Genomic DNA, 18,670 nt, shown 5'->3' on the forward strand with positions numbered 1-18,670 from the left:
TATGTTGTGATTTCGAGAAAAACAAAAGAAAACAAAACAACAGAAGAAAAAATTTGTAGTTACTAAAACATGGAACATATCAAAACCTTCTGGGTCACGCACGGCTACCTTTCACTGCAAAGTCGAAGACTTCAAGATGTCACCATATTAATGTATAAAGTAAAGAATGGCCTTGTACCGAATATTATTAATGAACTATTTAAGCAGAAACACTCTAGATATTCACTAAGAAACAGGGACTTCGATATCCCTACTTTTAACACAAAAATAACTATGGAAAGGGCCATACATATGGTCCAAACTAGGTAATAAGTTGAAGGACTCCCTGAACATTGAATCTTTTAAAAAGAACATTAGGAAAATAGACCTACAATGTAACGTCACTTTTAAACAACGACGATAATTGCTGTAACCTCTGCAATTCTTAGAGACTACTGTCATTTATTATAATTGTCTGTTGTCTTACTTTGCACATTTTCATTCCATATATATATATATAATTAATTGGTAATGCAAGAGTGAGGTTATTTGGTCATTTAATCACTACTCTGAGTTTCATGCTCCATACGGAGCAATCTTCAGGTTGCCTGAAGATTGCTCCGTATGGAGCATGAAACTCAGAGTAGCGATTAAATGACCAAATAACCTCACTCTTGCATTACCAATTAATTATTGCTCTAGTTCAACTATTGAGCACTTTTAAGTTGATGAGGACTTCTACCCATTTTTTGGTTATATATATATATATATATATATATATAAATCCATCCCTGTGCCCAAGTTCAGGAGTTGCCATAAAGCCATTATGGTAACAACCGGGAGGGCACATTGTATACATAATGTATATATATATATATATATAGTTTGCACAGAATTTCTCTTGCCAGGAGAGGGGGTCTAGATCCTGCCCGCTTCTCAACTCCTTTAATTAATGGAACCTCTCCAGTGCGGTTTCCTACTGGAAATTAAGGATGGACACTTATGATTGGGTGTCGATCCAGCCGTCTCAACCAAAACAAGTCATTCTCTGGACCGGTTTCGACTTTAATGTCTTCTTCAGTGGAATTTTTACAGTTTCAGCTTGTCCGGTTGCTTACGCGCCGTTGGACTTAATGCATTAACTCGTTTATCTACAGTCATTTCTATGAGTTATTGCATTAAGTCCAACGGCGCGTAAGCGACCTGACAAGCTGAAACTGTAAAAATTCAGCTGAAGAAGACATTAACGTCGAAACCGGTCCGGTGAATGGCTTGTTTTGGTTGAGATGGCTGGATCGACACCCAGCCATAAGTGTTCATCCTTAATTTCTAGTGCGAAACCGCAAGGGAGGTTCCGTCAAAGGAGTTGAGAAGCGGGCAGGAGAGACATTTATATTAATGACACCCTTCCAAATCGATGCAAGATGAGATACACTTTTCTTATTTCGTTTCTCTGCTAAAAGGCACGCAACTTCAGTTTGCCAGAGTGGGTTTTAAATGTTGAATATTTGTAAAAGAATCTCCATAGTAGTCGGATCTCTACTAGAAAATCAAATGAATGAACTCAGTAAAACCATAACAGAAATCAAAGTGTCACACGCTGTCTGCAGTTTATGGGATCAGAAAAAAATAATTATTATTAATACATATCGATTTGGAAGGGTGTCGGGTAATGTTCCATGTTTTAGTAACTACAAATTTTTTCTTCTGTTCTTTCGTTTTGTTTTGTTTTTCCAAAATCACAAAAGAAAACAAAAGAGCGAATGGACCCCAAGTTGAATATTCGCTGATTGAGATAGCCGATTTTGAGGCTTGCAGCAAACCTTTGAAGGTGGCATGACATTATGATGTAATAATGTTCAGGGTAACAGACTGATGTTTGTGCAAGAAGTACACTTTGTTTCATGGCATGAAATATTTCTCAGACATTACATTTTTTTCATTGCACACGAATGCAATATCCATGTCCATATCCAAACATGATTGCACAAGTCAATACAATTTGTTTGGATATCATTATAGTGTTCCTTGACTTACCAGTCTGTCATATTTTGAAGCACTTAAGCTGACAACACACGGTTCAACATCCTGTACAAATGTTGAACATTGTTCAACAACGTTCAACGTGTTGAATGGCATATTTCAACTGTTTAACATTATTTTGTTGAGCTGTGTCACCGGCTTTAAGTTGAACCGAAGGCAATGGGCCAGGACGTTGCTCGTGGTAGAGGCTTTTGATTATTCTCAGAGCCCCATGAGTTGGGATGGGACATTGCAGAAACAGTGACACTTAAAACTCCTCGAAAAATAGCTTAAGAAGCTATTAATTTCATTTCCCTTGTATTATATTGCAGTTACTGTTACAAAAAGTTGGAATTTTCTTTTCTTTGTCAGGTTGTTCAGCCCAGCTTAACATCAGTGAAGTTGGACATAATTTCCCATATCGATGCACCGTGAATGCCACTGTGGTAAATAATCCCAACTTTAAGGGGGTTTGTTTAAGCGTTTTAATGCCAAATGAAACACGAAAGTTTCGTGATTTGGTCTGTCTCAAGCCTGGAGAGACCAAAAATACCAGTGGCTGTATGCTGCATAATGATGCCTTCCTGGACAACTGTTGTAAAGAAAATATTAAAGAAGCATATTTCCACGAGCTTGAGGATGGATCTTATGTGTTCATTGTTATCCCCAAAGATGGACGTATGCTAAGTTGTGGCAACTTAGCATTCATCGTATCAAGTATTGCAGGGGCTCTGTTGTCATCCCAGGACTTTTGTACATTCCCAAGCATTGCAACAGGTGGGTTAATAATTTGAAATTTAGTACTTGTAAGCTTTATATGTACTTAAAAGTGTGGCAAATATATTATTGGTACCTTGTGGATTATTGTTGTACTGCAGACTTTATTATTATTATTATTATTATTATTATTAGAGCGGAGGGGTTGGCGCAGTGGTAAGATCTCTGCCTTCCAACCCTAAGGTGCCGGGTTCCATTCCCGGTTCTGCCGAGACTGGAATATTTGGCAACCTTCTTTCCCGCTAAAGTTCATTCAGCTTTCCATCCTTCCGAGGTCAGTAAAATGAGTACCAGCATGCATGGACTGCTTAGAGGCGGCTGCAATTTGCGCCTGTATATGCTTCCAGTCCGCTGGGGGTAAATTGATCATTGTAAAGCGCCTTTGAGACGTTAGTGAAAGGGTGCTATATAAATGCACCACTTTACTTTACTTTTATTATTATTATTATGATTATTGTTATTGTTATTATTGTTATTATTATTATTATCATAATTATTATCACCATTATTATTATGGGGTCGGAAAAAAGCACTACACTTCAGATACATTCTCCATGTTACATAGGTCACCTTTAACATGGACTTGTTATTAATTAAACTCAGTGTTCATTTCTGAGTTAATCTGTTCTCTCAAGGTTTGAGCGTCATCACAGAAAGTTCTTGGGAACAGAGTTTATACATCGGTAGCTTCCCCACAAATTATAAACATGTTTAAAAGTTCAATTTCTTGGATGTAATCTTTTCAAGGGGAATCGACTTGCATATAATTGATATTAAAAGGTTTAACACTCTCCTCTTGTGCCAGCTGATTTGAGTTTCAATAAGTTTGTGTTGAATAAATGTGCTGTTAAATAAATTAAAATACTATTATTTTGTACATACATTATGGCTTAATTATATATAATTATGTGAATCAGGGGCACTTGTCGACATGTCAAATTTTAAAGATTGCTTTCACAAATATAGATTTTATTACAAGCTAGGTTACGAGAATACATGTAGTTTTTACAGAATGAATCAGCCAAAATACAGTGCAGTCATTATGTTTTAAATTTGAAAACTAAAGGCAAACTTAGACAAAAACTATAGCAAAGAATTTCATATCCCAAATGACTGTATGGCTGCCACAAATGACTACAGCATACATGTATATAAGGGCTAATGAAAATAGGGCATGCAGCCTCACTTAGGAGACTAATACATCAGTAAGGCCAGATACATTGTACTACTCACAGACACACACACATACTCTCCCCCCCCCCCTCCCCCCCCCAGCAATAAATACTTAATCTATTTCAACAGAAATTGGAAGAGACCAAAAGCATAGTACGGTAGCATCTAGTTTTTTAAAATTTAGTTTGTGTGGAATAAATCTGCTCCTAGTTAAATAATTATTATTTTGTACAAGTCACACATTATAATGGTTTTAGTTCTGCATAGTTATGTCAGTCAGGGGCACTTGTCAAATTTAAGACTGCTTTTACACTTAAAGGGGCACTGTCATGCTACATTTGCTGTTTTTACATGTAGATCAAAACTGGTAAAAAATCTAAAATTAATTAGTCCTTTAGCACGCACATACAACATTCCTGACAACCCACTAGTTAACTTTAAAAGAAGAATATGAAATGTATTTAAAGTGGTACTACGACCAAAAAACAATTCTTTTTTTCTTTGGATTTCAACACTATGTTAACTAAACACTAACTGACTAAAGTTTTAAGTTCTGATTTTAAAAAGACACGTATTTATTTTAACTGAAATTTTCTTATTTATTGGTCCACCATTACTAACTTTAAAATCTTGAGAGAGCTGGGTCGAGGAGAAAATGATGTCAAAGACTCACCAGTTTAAGAATGCAATGCGTGTGTATGCGGCTGAATTAATATGCATGCAGCATGGGAGTTTCTGGCTTTCAGACGTTTAAACCCGTGTTTTGCATGTATAATAAATTGCATTAATATTTTTTACATGCTGAAATTTTCAGCTAGTGAGTAAATGACGTCATTTTCTCCAGATCCAACCCTCTGAGGTCCAATCAGTCAGTTTTGAACGTGAGTAATGGTGGACCGTGAAATCCAAAACTTACACTCAAAATAAACAGCCTTTGGATAAAACTCAAAGCTCAAAATTTTGTGAGTTAGGTGTTAAGCGAACACGCTTTCAAAATCTGAAGAAAAAAAGAAAATGATTTTTTGATCATAGTACCACTTTAATAGTATGGCACGTATTAATTTTTGGCGACTTTTTGAAGACATTTTTCCAACTTGAAATGGTCAGTTTTTTCAATCCATTTCCATCCTCTCCATCCATAGCCTGCGAACAGCAGACGCATTTCCGGTCGTCGCTTCTCTATTTTTCGGAGGGAGAGAAGCGACGACCGGAAATGCGTCTGCTGTTCGCAGACTACTCCATCCATGGATGCAAAAAACAAAGAATAGCTTCAGTGCACTTCAGTGGTTATTGGTAACAAAGCTAAAGCATTATTTTTGGGTCTTGATTGATGCAAAGATGTCTTTTAGTGTTTAGGGTTAGTTTGACTAAAACAGCGTGACACTGCCCCTTTAAGGTGGCTCAAACCAGTTTCAACACTTTCAAAAGACCTTGTTATTAGCAGGATTGACGTTACAACACTTAATCAAGTAACAGCAATGTGATAGTACCATGTTAAACATCAATTATCACTAAACAAGATGCAGACATTTTTGCGAAGTAACAAGTTACCGTGGCAACAGGAAAGCCTTGCAAAAACACCCTAAGGTAGTGCACTACACACTATGTCAACAGGTTTACATAAGAGTAAGTCTGTCATGCCAATAGGCCCGCAGCATGTGCATAAATGTCGAAAATAAATAGGTCTGTTAAAAACGTGCTTGAGTTTCAACAAATGAGCCCCAAAAGAGAATTTGTGACGTTGATGAATAATAAAGCAGCACCTCATACCGCAATCACCTCATTTCCATGATGGAAGAATTTTCACTGATTGATAAATACAGGAATCTTAATCCAAGTAAGCTTTGTTTCACCTACGAATCCAAAGCATTAAAACTCTCTTCTCGCATTGATTTTTTTCCTCGTATCACAACCCCTGGCAAATCGAGTTTCTCATGTGGATACTTAAGTTTCCATCGCGCCTGATCACAAAGCAATTAGAGTCCAATTTCAACTGGAAAATGACAATAGAGGCCCTCATTGTTAGAAGACGAAATTTATGTTAAATTGATCACTGACAGCTATGCTGTCATCCAAAACAAATACTCAGAAATTGAGGACAAAAGGCTGAAATGGGAACTCATTAAGATGGAAATACGTGGCATCACTATTCCTTTCTCTAAAAATAAAGCTATACAGTTACACCAAAAAGAAAGGGACATTCAAAATAGACTACAAGTGCTTGACAGAGTCATTTCTAACAGTCCTAATACAGACTGTATTAAGAACGAAATAAATGAATACAATAATTTAAAAGAAGAAATTGATCTCATTTATCAAAAGAAGGGTAAAGGTAGTATCATACGTTCCAAATGTAAATGGATTGAACGAGGTGAAAAGCCGACCGCTTTCTTTTTCAACCTAGAGAAGAGGAATTACAATCGTAAGTCAATTAAAAAGCTGGAGGGAGCAGGAGGTACAACCTTGACTAATGAGGACGAAATATTAAACGAAATTGAAACCTTTTATAAGCAATTGTATAACTCCGGATTAGACGAAAACGACTTGTTCGATTTGTTTGTACAAAGTCTAAAAACTCCTAAACTCCAAGACCAACAGAGAAACGAATTAGAAGGCGAATTAGAGTGCAAAGTAGTACTGCGGACTTTCAGTAGCAGGAAATCGGTTTTACTTGGGAGTTTTATAATAATATTGTTTCTTTGAGCTACTAGGACAGGACTTAGTAAACTGTTTTAATGAGGCATATGTGAAAGGCGAGATGCCAGTATCCCAGAGAAGAGGTGTAATATCTCTCCTCCCAAAAGAAGGTGCAAACCTCCTAAAGCTTGCAAATTGGCGTCCGATTACGTTATTAAATGTTGACTATAAAATTGCATCAAAAGTCATAGCTACGAGATTTGAAAAAGTTTTGGATCTCTTAATAAGCCCTGACCAAACTGGCTTTCTGAAAGGTAGATACATTGGGCAAAATATTAGATTGGTCAACGATGTAGTGGATCAACAAACAAAAATACAAAATATTCCAGGTATCCTTGTACAGCTTGATTTTTGTAAAGCTTTTGATACTATCGAATGGAGCTTCATTAAAAGAAGTCTGACCGCACTCTTTAATTTTGGAGACAGTATACAACAATGGGTCTCGACTTTCTATAATAATTCGGAGAGCACTGTTCTCAACAATGGATTTTGCACAAATTTCTCTAAACTGTCGAGGGGAGTGAGACAAGGCTGCCCTTTGTCCCCTTATTTATTTATCGTAGGGGCGGAAATCTTAGCGTGCAAAATCAGACAAGACAAAACAATAAAAGGAATAACAGTCTTTCAAAAAGAGCTGAAACTAAGTCAGTTTGCCGACGATACAACTCTTTTATGCAATGATTGCAATTCGGTCAATCGAGCTATCACGGTTCTTAATTCCTTTGGAAATCTATCTGGCCTCAGGTTGAACCCGTCAAAAACCAAAGCGCTTTGGTTAGGGTCATTAAGAAATCGCAAGGACGAACCCTTTAACTTTAAGTGGCCCAAAGAACCGCTTAGATTCCTTGGAACGTATATTTCATACGATGAGAAACAAAACGAGGAATTCAATTTTAAAGGCAAGATGCAAAAACATGACACCATTCTTGGCATATGGAACTCTAGGAACCTCACTCTTTTTGGTAAGTGTCTTATAACGAAATCCCTTGGCATCTAACAGCTAGTTCACCCACTTTCAACATTCGATTTCCCAACACAATTGGTTCAAGCTGTTAATTCAAGCGTTTTTAAATTTATCTGGAAAAATCGAAGAGACAAAATCAAACGTAAAATTATGATCCAAGACTATAACAAAGGTGGCCTACGTGCTCCAAGCATTGAGACCATGGCTAAATCGCTTAAACTGGCATGGATATCCAGGTTCTTACAAAGTATACCTGCGCATGACGACGAATCATGGAAGGTCATTCCCAGCCACTTTCTCGATAAATACGGTGGCTTGAACTTCCTGCTACGTTGTAATATGATAAGAATTTTCTTGATAAGATGTGTCTTCCCTGCACTTCTATAAGTTGATATTACTACATTTCTTAGAACTTAAAATTTCTTATAATACGCAGTTTTGCCGGTTTGTATTATTCAACAATAAAGATATTTTAATTAGTGGCTGTTCATTCTTTTATAGAAGTTGGTTGAATAAAAATGTCTTTCTTGTTCAAGATCTCTTAGGAGATGATGGTAAGGTACTCTTTCACTCGGAAATTTTTAGGAAATTTCGACTGAACGGTAATTTCTTACAATACATGCAAGTTGTTTCTGCGATTCCTAAGAATCTGATCAAGGACACAAGGAGACACCACATTGCATGATAAATCTAGTATTTTGTCCAAAAGCTCCTTCCAGCTCTCAGCGGACCTTTCATTAGATTTACTTAAAATGAAAAATAGAAATTACTACTGGCTCTTGATTAGTAAAGATCAACAGGAAATAAACGCTAACATGAAATGGGAAAGAGACTTCCTGACTGAAAAAATACTTGCAAGGCATCATTTCTCCCGTGTGAAAAATATTTGCAGAGATAACAAACTAAGAGAATTCTACTTTAAACTCTTACACAGAATTGTCGTCACAAAAAGAGAACTGTTCACGTATGGTATTGCAGAAAATGCGCTCTGTCCTTACTGCAGACAAAATGATTCAATAATTCATACTTTTTGTAACTGCCACTGGACCAAGTGGTTTTTTTCAGAAGTAATCAAATGGTTCAATGTTGAAAATGCCACCTCCTTTGTGCCATCCTCAAGTGAATTAATCTTTGGTCTTAATAATGAAAGAAAAAATCAAAGCTCATTGGCAATTGTCAAAAAGCTCGACTTTACACTTTTGTTTGCTAAATATTACTTGTATGTAAATAAGTTAGCTCCTAAAGATTTATCTTTGGATGAATTTAAGGCTACAGTCAGTTGGAGATACGATTTCGAAAAACCCCCTTCTTCAATTAGTTAGTGAGTATCCCATCCTACCGGAATAATCTGTTAATTAGCAGGTCTAATGTTACTGTGCGAATTATTACAACTGCTGTATTATTTTTATTTTTTCTCGTCTTTACGTAATTTTCGATTCAATCTGTAATATCGTTATATACTTTCTTTTAGTTTTAAATTTTGCAACTGTAATATGTGTTTTGTCAATAAAGGTTAAAAAAATAATAATAAAAAAATAATAAAAAATAAAGCAGCTTCTATTTCCAAAACAGTGGAATTACCTGGTGATAAATAACCTCGAAGTTTTGACTTTGCAGAAACAATGTTGAATTCGCACATTTCTCGTCGACTTTTATAACTTTTGAAAGAAAAAAACTGACAAAAACAAAAACCCAGTGTCTTGCTATCATTTTGACACAGATATATCCTTTGTTTCGTGACTTGTTAGTAAATATGCAAGGTAACTTGATCACAGGAGGCCGCTAAATTAGATGTCACTTAATTTCAATTTACATGTACATGTACATGTACTTGTGCAGTCAAAAGTATAACAGAAAAATTAAAAGTAGCAAAAATCACCCAAAAGTTTTTTCGCTAATGGTAACTTTATATTCACAGTACAAAATTTATGTTGTTTTTCATGTCGCAAATTTTGTTGATGATAGCAAAATATTGTATTCTCGATCAACACTTCCTAAAAACTCCCTTCCGCTCTCCCTAAAAACTGTGTATCAATGTTTGTTTTGCATTAAGGCAGACTAACAAAATCTGTACCTTGCTTAAATTAATTCGCATTTTTGAGTATATGCAATGCATGCCTATTTTTGAAACTCTTCCTAGCCAAGGAAAGTAACCAGTGTTTTTAGCATGATTCTTTGCCATTGTCTTTCTCAGCCATTTGGCATCCTAGCATGAGCCTGGGGTATTTTCACTGTATTTCCTCAACTTTGTGCAAGGTTTGCCTTCTTTTATGGAAATATTTGCTCTTGTGGTGCTCGATTTCTTCATCGAACTTATGTTTATTCAATGAGAAAGTCTGAGAGTTCTGTGACCTCAAAATGCAGGAAATGGCATCTTAAAATTTGAGGCACACACTCTAGAGGCTCATGCCTACAGTGCTTGTGGGCGCGGCTATACCGCTCCAAAAACCTCCCCTTTTTTGTTGACAGGGTTGGAATCTCTGGAATGAATCAACCAAAATACAGCTCAGTTTAAAATGTTTTAAAAATTTAATTTGTTATTAATTAATTTAAAAACTGTAGGCAAGAATTTCAGTACAGGTCGGAATATTAATAACCCAGCCTACATCCACTCAAAAAAAAGAACCCTTTCACATGGTTGCCCCAAATGACGATAAGGGCTAAGGAAAATAGAGCATATTGCAGCCTCACGTAGGAGATTAATACAAGTAGGGGTAGGGTCAGGTACATTGTACTACCCACAGACACACACCTTAATGTCCTTAATACTTAAACTATTTTAACAGAAATTGAAAGAGACCAAGCATAGTACGCCAGCTGCAGCATAGTACTGTGTATACTTAGGTAATAACAGCAAGTAAATCTAATAGTACACCAGTAATTCATGTAGCTAATAAAAATAGCAGCTGCCAATGCTTCCTGACCTTACATAAATTGGAGTTATTTTTGCCATGTTAGCCAGCTGGCAGCTTGCTGAAGCAGTGTGAAACTTGAGGGAATTTAATTTTGTTTTTATTTCCGTGACTGTGGGAGTTTTCCATTTACACAAAATTTCTGGAAATTTTGGTGGAAATTTCCATCGGGTGAAATTCATGTTCCATTTAACTCAGGTCCGTTCGCCGCCCAGTGATTGTGATTTTATGCGCTAAAATTTAAAAATGTGGCCGTGAATAGCCTGGAAGTGGTAAGACCTTTAAAACGTTGTAAATGGAACACACATTTCCATCGGAAAGTTTCCAACGGGAAAACAGGACTACCTTTTCAGAAGTTCCGTTTAGTCTGGAAATTTTCCAGTGGAACGAACCAAAAAGGTGTCTTCCATTTACATCCCAACCGGAATTTCCGGAATTTCTTGGTAAATGGAAAACGCCCTATACCTCAGTGGTTCTACCAAGATAGTCATTTCAACGAATTGGAGGAATCCTATACCAATAAAGCAAAAAAACACATGAACAATGAACTTTTTTACAATAATTTATTTTCTTTTTGCAGCTGAAAGTTCCTCTGCCAATCCATATACTACCATTAGGACTTCAATTGAATCCATGACACCTGTCACAGATGCCACTAGAACACGTAAGTGTTACTGCTATAAAACCATCAAACAGTAGATCAGTGAGTATAATATGGGTGTTACAGGTGAAAAAAGCACAGCAACAGACATTCAAAATTCTATTGAGAACACTGACCATTATGATAACTTGCCAGATATAATAGAATCTTGACTCAGAGCTTACGGGAAACAAACATTTTAGGATTAGTATACACACGTAGGTGTGTTACATAGATTTTATATGAAAATTGGAAGAATAACTGAAAGTACTTTTTTGAAAGACCAACATAAGTATATTGCAACGCAAACTCTGGTTGTTGTACTGTTACCTAAAATAAAGATAGAAAATATCTGCCGGTGCCCAGCAGCACTTTCCACGGGTGGCAGGTGGCAGTAAAAAGTGCACTGAACAGAGTGGTAGGAAGCTTATCCTTACACATAAACATGATATATGGAGCAATTTCCTTGCCAGGATATGAAAAAAAAAAAAACCTGATGAAGTGTGCGTTAGTCACATGAAACACATAGGAGAATAAAGAGAGTTATACAGCTACTTGCAGAAGTGCTACTCAGTGGCTTAACTTTAAAAAATTGATTCATCTTTAATTCCCGCTACCTGCCACCTGTGGAAAAGTGCTCCCGGCCAGTGCCACTGAGGTACGAGGTCAATCAGTTGGGAATAGGTCATTTTGTTAGGTCATTTTGTTTATAGGCACTGAAGGAATGAAATAAATGTATTTGCAGTGTGGATTGTACAATGTTTGGAAGAAAAGGACAAAAACATTTTAGCAATTTACCTCGAAATCAGACTTGCTGTTGATGGTCTCTTAAATACTCTTGAAATATTTCTTTAGGTGTAAGTGGAACAATTGATTCAGAAGATTCATCTCGGTCACCGGCAACAACTAGCCATGGTCAGTTGAGTTTTGAATTTACATGTAGTTGTAATTAATGGTACCTAATGAATTTATATAGTGCAATTTCTATTTCCATAATCAAATGCACTCTACAAGCAATCAACTTGTGGGATAGATCAGACCTCAGCATGTACAGGCGCCGCTGGCAGCCGCTATCAGTCCGTTAGCGATCTCACCCAACTCACGAATGAGTGATATGTTGAGGCCTGACCTTGTCTCTTTCTGTAAATGAAAGTTGCTTGAGGCCAATTTCTTATGCAACTTACTGAAAAAAATTTTTAAGACATGTGCAAATGCAAGTTAACGAACTAAAAAAAACAAACAATAAATCAGTAACAATACAATGCAAATACTTTATTATTGTTAATCACTTCTGAACATGTCTTAACCTTATAATAATTATTAGGTATACCCTTGTGCACAACGTGTACTTATTGTAAGACTGCAAATCAAATTGAATCAAGGATAAAATGAAATTATGGTTTTGGTCTGAGGAAACAATCATTTCATCAGCTAGTAGACAAAAAACACACCAAATAAAGGGCTTTCAGAGGTCAGCTACTTAACTAAGAAATCAGCTACTTTTTTCCCTAAATTGACACTTTTGTCCAGACATGACCCTAATTACTGTAGATGCACATCCAATTTTGACTTCCAACACAAAGTGTCCCTTTAAGTCTAAGCCTTTGCTAACCTACAGTATTTTCAACAGTAAGGTACATGTACATTGTAAGCTTAGGGTAAAGGGTAGCATTACATTACATTATATAATTACTTGATTGACCGCTCCCCACGAGGGCTTTTCAGGGCCAATGAAACACAATCAACGAAACAACTGAACACAACAACAGCGGTTAAGAATCCCAACTGGCCGGAGGCAAACCAGTTGGCTATTTACAAGTGCAGCAAGCTATAGGAAGTTGAACCAGGAACAACCAGGAACAAATTCAACTAGTGGTCAGAGTGGGTCTTGAACCCGGGATCTCTGGATCTCAAGGCAAGCGCCCTGACCACTGGGCCACACTGCCTCCTGAGGCTTAGGGTAAAATCAATGCAGTCGTTTATCTTTATACTTGATGAGCAGCATTTGGGGGGACACTTTTTTGACATTAATTGTCTGTATTCTGGGGCATGAGTGATGTTGAAGTTAGGGAGAAGAGCAAGGGGACACTTTGTGACGCTTATTGAAATCCGCATGCATCTAATTGGGGTCAATCCTGGACATGTAAATTGAAGTAATTTAGGCATGTGCAAATGGCACAAAGGAGTCTTGACTGTTTGTCCTTTGACAAAATTTCTTCATTTAAGTTTCTCAGACAATAGTGATACTCACTGTTACGTCACCTATTGTCATTGATGTGCCAACCAGAGATTTTATTGGCTGTCGAAACAAAGGATTCCAGATTTTGTTCTGTGGTTGGCAAAATGTATAAACAGTGAATATCACTATAATATGATAATTAAAAAGATTAAGATCTTCTGAATATTTGAGGAACTGACTGGAAGTATGAAGAGAAGTAAAAGTACAATAATCTTCAGGATTTGAACCCACAACTCGCTACACTCTTGGCCTAAATGAGGAAATCAACAAAGGGTTAGGGAAGTGATCATGCTTGAAATATAACTGGTTACTTTACTATTATAATCATGTGTAGTTATTATTTTGATACTTACACATTTCTAATCAATAATTTATTATTTCTTTTACAGCTGTAGCTGGTACCAGTAACAAAGAAATTGTTATCATATCATTAATTTTGGTGAAATTATTGTGTGGATGCATGAGAATGAATCAAGCGGAACATAATAGTGTACTTGTGGTACATCAAAATAGTTAGCACTGTTTATTGATTTCTTTTAGCTATTTTTGTGTGCATGAATCAACAATACAATTTTTAGCATTACAATTAAGTTGTTTGATGTAAAAGAAGGCATGCAACAACCTTAGAAAAGGAGGAAGAGGTTTGCATGCAAACCAACCTCCCTATCAATGATTAGAAGTACTTTAAAGTTATAACCACACAAATCCCTTTTTGACAGGAGAGGGGAGGCTTAAAACTGTGGCTTCTCTCAGACATTACTAAACAACAAAACACCGAAACAGCAAAACGAAGCATCAAAACAGCATGTATGACCCCACCATACATTGAATACTAACCGACAAAGGTTGGATTTGAGATAAAATATCATTTGAAGCCTACATGTAATTAGGCCTAAAACGTTATTTCTTCTCATCTCATGAATCCTAATCTTAATCTCAGTGAATTAGGAGCAATAACGTTTTTGACCTAATTTATTTTAATAGGCCTAAAACGATATTTAATTTCAAATTCAACCATTCTTGGTTAGTATTCAATGTATATGGTGGCGTTATACATAATTGTGTTCTGGAGCTTCGTTTCGGTGTTTCTCTGTTTCGTGGTTTAGTAATGCCCGCTTCTCCCCTACGAAATGACAACTATGATCGGACGATTTTGGTCTCTCTTGAGGAGTGAGGATTTCTGTCTCACTTAGGGTTTTCAGGATATAAAAATATGATATTTAAAACTCTCAAGTCTTGAGCTTTTACTGCTAAGGTTGTTCCTGACCATTGCTTTCATATTTATGAAACAAAGCCTTTATGAACACCTTGAGAAATACTGCCTGTACAGTAGCTCACTTATCTCAGCTATTAAACTGGAAATGGTATTTTTTATGGCTGTTAAAAGGCTTGATCCTTGTCATTTTTAGTTATCACAGGGGCCCTGAAACTGTAAACAAGCCACACAATGAACAGGGTACAAACGTACTGCCGTTATTTAAAAAACACTGAGCAGAAACGTTTGCATAAATATAAGGTCTGGCATGGATATCTACAATACTGACATCAGTATGTTATTATGCTGTTTTTTTTTTAGTAATATTAATATTTCTAAATAATAGGTAATTTCTGGAGTACCTTTTTTACCGTAAAGTATTTTTTAGAGCTTACTACGTGCATTCTGTCAAACAGAGATTTGTAAAAAAATATTTTGTTACTAAAGGGAAAACAGTTCAATTAAATTGAAGTTGTGCAGATTTTCCACAAAAAATCATATAAATTACTATGTAAAAATGCAATCAGCACTCCGGTTTTTAAAATCAAGACACTGCAAATAATTGGCAAACAATGATATTTTTGCAACCAAGTCCTATGCAAAAGACAAGCTAGGGCAATTATATTCTAAGCCACAAAAGTGAAAGCAGCTTTATGTAGACAATAATTTGGTTACAATGAAGTTGCATTCCAATTTTTTTTGGAAGTTGCATTCACTTAATGTTGTTAATTGATGCTTTGTTTATGGGTGTGGGACAGGTTGCAAATATTCATAGCTTAGTATTATTATTAGTTAGTTCAAACTACCTTAATTTATGCACTTGTAGTAGTGGATAATAAAGTGATTTATGAAATAATGTTTTAATGTCATATTTGGTCTGAATGCATGGAAGGTTGTATTGGCATACTGTATATGTACCATACTTCATTTAATTGAAATGAAGACTCAACTCTTGTTGAGAAAATCGGGAGCTTAAGCCACTGGACGACAAAGACTGCTACAAGCATGTTATCCAAAAATATTATTTCCTGTTATTGCAATCATTTTGCAATTACTCCCAGTCGTTTGGCGTGGAAAGTATGTTTCAACATTCCAGCTGCAGGCATAAAACTATAGTGTGAAAGATGTGGATGTTTGGAGAGAATTCCCTACAATTGCCCTAGCCTTGGAATAAATGCTGCCGCTGCAACCAAAAATAAACAGTGTGATACCCTTAACACAGTATTCATTTTTCAAAGACAACAAACCCTCCTAACTTGAATTTTTTTTATTGGTAAAACGAGTATGAGGAGGGTTGTCTTTGAAAAAGAATGGTGTTCAGGCTTCTCCTTATCAGGCGGTAACCAGTAAAATTTAACGCTTGTAAGAGCACTTATTACCGCCTGCAAACACTCAGAAGTCGCTTATCCTTTGCAGAACGTCCAACATTAACCAATGCTTTACCAGTTTGAAAAGGTGACATACCTGTTGCGCTGAAAACTAGGGAGAACCCTGGGTGTTGGGAGTTCATGCATACAGTGTGTAACTCAGTGGATGTGAATCTTTTTTTTTTTGGCTTGTGGCTTTTAATTTGTCTAAGGGCAGCACTTTTACTTCATTGCAGTCAATAGGGGTTGGTTCAGGGATCAAAAACACTTAAAAACTAGAGTTTGTCCCCTTTAAGTAAACTCTGATTTTCTTTTCTGATACACACTGTCAACTGCATTGCATTCTTCGGGTTGAAACCACCGGAAAGTTAGTAGCTGTGCGATAGTAGTTTCCATGGACATTCCAAAAGAGCTTTGAGGAACATCAACAGGTTACCATTGGTTGCCACAATTCTCTTTTGCTTGCTTGATTTTTGGTGTCTGCAGGCTGCATTAAAATAGTCTGTTTTACGAACTGCATGGCATTTATAATGGCGCGCAGCTTAATACTCTTTCTCTTCAATAGAGGCCAACATTGGCATCCTGTGTTATCTTAAGGACGGTGCCTACTAATTAAAATTATTTTTGCCCCGGTGTGTGATTATGCAGGAAATGTAGATCTTAACAAGTGTTATTGAAATCCAAAAAGAAAATTGGGGGTAACCACGCATTTTTCAAAGATAATTCATGAATAATATTTTCATCCAATCAGATCGCTGCGATAAGAAATACAAATTGCCATAACAAAAACAAGGGTGGGCCTTTAATATGAATGCATGATGCAGCAGATAACCTAGTAACCTTTGTGGCTGCCTTAGTTGGTGTTTTTTGAAGAATCCGCCTTATATACACCTCGGTAGGAATCAGTAGACGCTGATCTGTGAGAATGAAAGGACTCTCTTCAACGATAAATCGCCCCCTGAATCGCCCCTAATGAAGACACCAGCACTGAGTTTCGTAACGTTGGCTTTTGAATCATCGTTCGTTACTGAAAAACAAGAATATGGTATCGCCATGGGAACCCCATTTTCTGTCACGGTAGCTAATGCATTCATGTACCTTCATGAGAAAGATATCGTAGATAGATATTCCAGTTATCTTATTCTCCACCAACGACATCGATGACATTTTGGCTATCTGGAATGGCCCTAAAGATACTCTTCTAGAATTTCAGGGATGTTTTTATTTAGCGATTTACATAATGTAAAAATATTTTTTACTCTCTTTCGTAGATGTATATACAGGTCCCTTGTGTTGTATTGTAAAACATCCCTGACGAAGTGTGCGTTAGTCACACGAAACTCGTAGGATAAGATAAATCGTTTTACAACTCTTAGAGTTCGCAGACGTGCTCCTCACTAGTTCAATCTTAAAAATTCTTTCATGACCATGAAAAACAAACATAAAAACGGAACAAAAAGGCAAAACATTTAATTGGCTTATCGAACAAAAACAAACGAGTGCGAATTTTCCTTGGCTTAGAGAACGTGGACCACCCCCTGTAAATCTCTGGAAAGTTTTGACGTCATTTGAAATGCAGTAATGTGATTAGAGTCTGATTAGACAACCGAACTGTTTACTGCCCATCAATCTTGTTTCAAGAAGGAACTTTCTTTTGCAAAAATCATATCTCCTCTTTTTCGTCTTCAGTTTCAATAACTGTTATTCATCGTCACCAAATTTCTATGACACGGAAAGGCTAAGTTATTTCTTATCACACTTTAATTATCACATCTGAATTCAGAATTTCTCTATTATGGACCTTCGGCATCTATCCAAAAAAGACATCGTAGAAAAAAGACGTGAATTATATCACCTACTGAACGGAGATGTTTTCTACCCAAGTAAGAATTGGCCCAAAGATACCTTATCTATATTCTGGAAGAAACCCATCGGAGACCTAGACACATTCAAGCTCATGTTGTTTTTCATTGGAAACGGTTTCTCACCTCGTGTTATATCAGAATGGATTCTCTCCTCTCTATATTGGGCTGAACCAACTAAATGGGACAAGCGCAAACGCCAGATTGACTTCATCTACAGCAACATTGATAACAAGAGACACATATGGTTCTATTATGACATCCACTGCAATGATTGGCTATACCTAAATGGATTAAAACGATCCAAAAATCAAGAAATCTCCTTACAATTTCTCAATTCAACTAGCACCTAATCAACAATTCCATAAAAAAATTTTTTTGTTCAACTTATTAAAGAACGCCCACCCCCCCCCCCTTTTTTTTTCAAAGTTTGAATTAAATCTCGAATTTTAATACTTAATTCATATTGTTATTGCTAAGTTTACCTGTTACTTCCAAATTCCATCATTCACTATAGAAGGTTGTATCCTCTCACTAATTTTGAATGCTCTAATTTATCCCATTTTTGAGTTCATAGAACGAATAAGTTTCCATTATTCTACGTATACCAGGAGCTTTGTATTAGATAGTATTTGTCCTTATTTTTTACTTTTAATTGATCTATTTCAAGAACGAATGATTCATTAGTCGGGTATAACTGTTTTCATCCCTCATTTTAAGAACCAAAATTCTTGTATTGTAAAGGATTTTGATCATGCATCCTCAGTTTTGCATGGTTATTTT

General features: G+C 36.3%; 1 protein-coding gene across 1 annotated transcript in view; it reads left to right on the forward strand.

Moving 5' to 3' along the window:
- Positions 1 to 15,514, forward strand: part of LOC138000245 (uncharacterized) — a 16,939-nt gene extending 1,425 nt beyond the window's left edge. Inside the window, exons 2-5 of the mRNA XM_068846507.1 lie at positions 2,374 to 2,778; positions 11,105 to 11,188; positions 12,020 to 12,079; positions 13,793 to 15,514. Of these exons, the coding sequence (XP_068702608.1) occupies positions 2,374 to 2,778; positions 11,105 to 11,188; positions 12,020 to 12,079; positions 13,793 to 13,920 (677 nt within the window). The 3' untranslated portion in view covers positions 13,921 to 15,514. The remainder of the gene's footprint in view (positions 1 to 2,373; positions 2,779 to 11,104; positions 11,189 to 12,019; positions 12,080 to 13,792) is intronic.
- Positions 15,515 to 18,670: the final 3,156 nt, after the last annotated feature.

This window comes from Montipora foliosa, chromosome 4 (genome assembly GCF_036669935.1).
Source record: "Montipora foliosa isolate CH-2021 chromosome 4, ASM3666993v2, whole genome shotgun sequence".
Lineage (NCBI taxonomy): Eukaryota > Metazoa > Cnidaria > Anthozoa > Scleractinia > Acroporidae > Montipora > Montipora foliosa.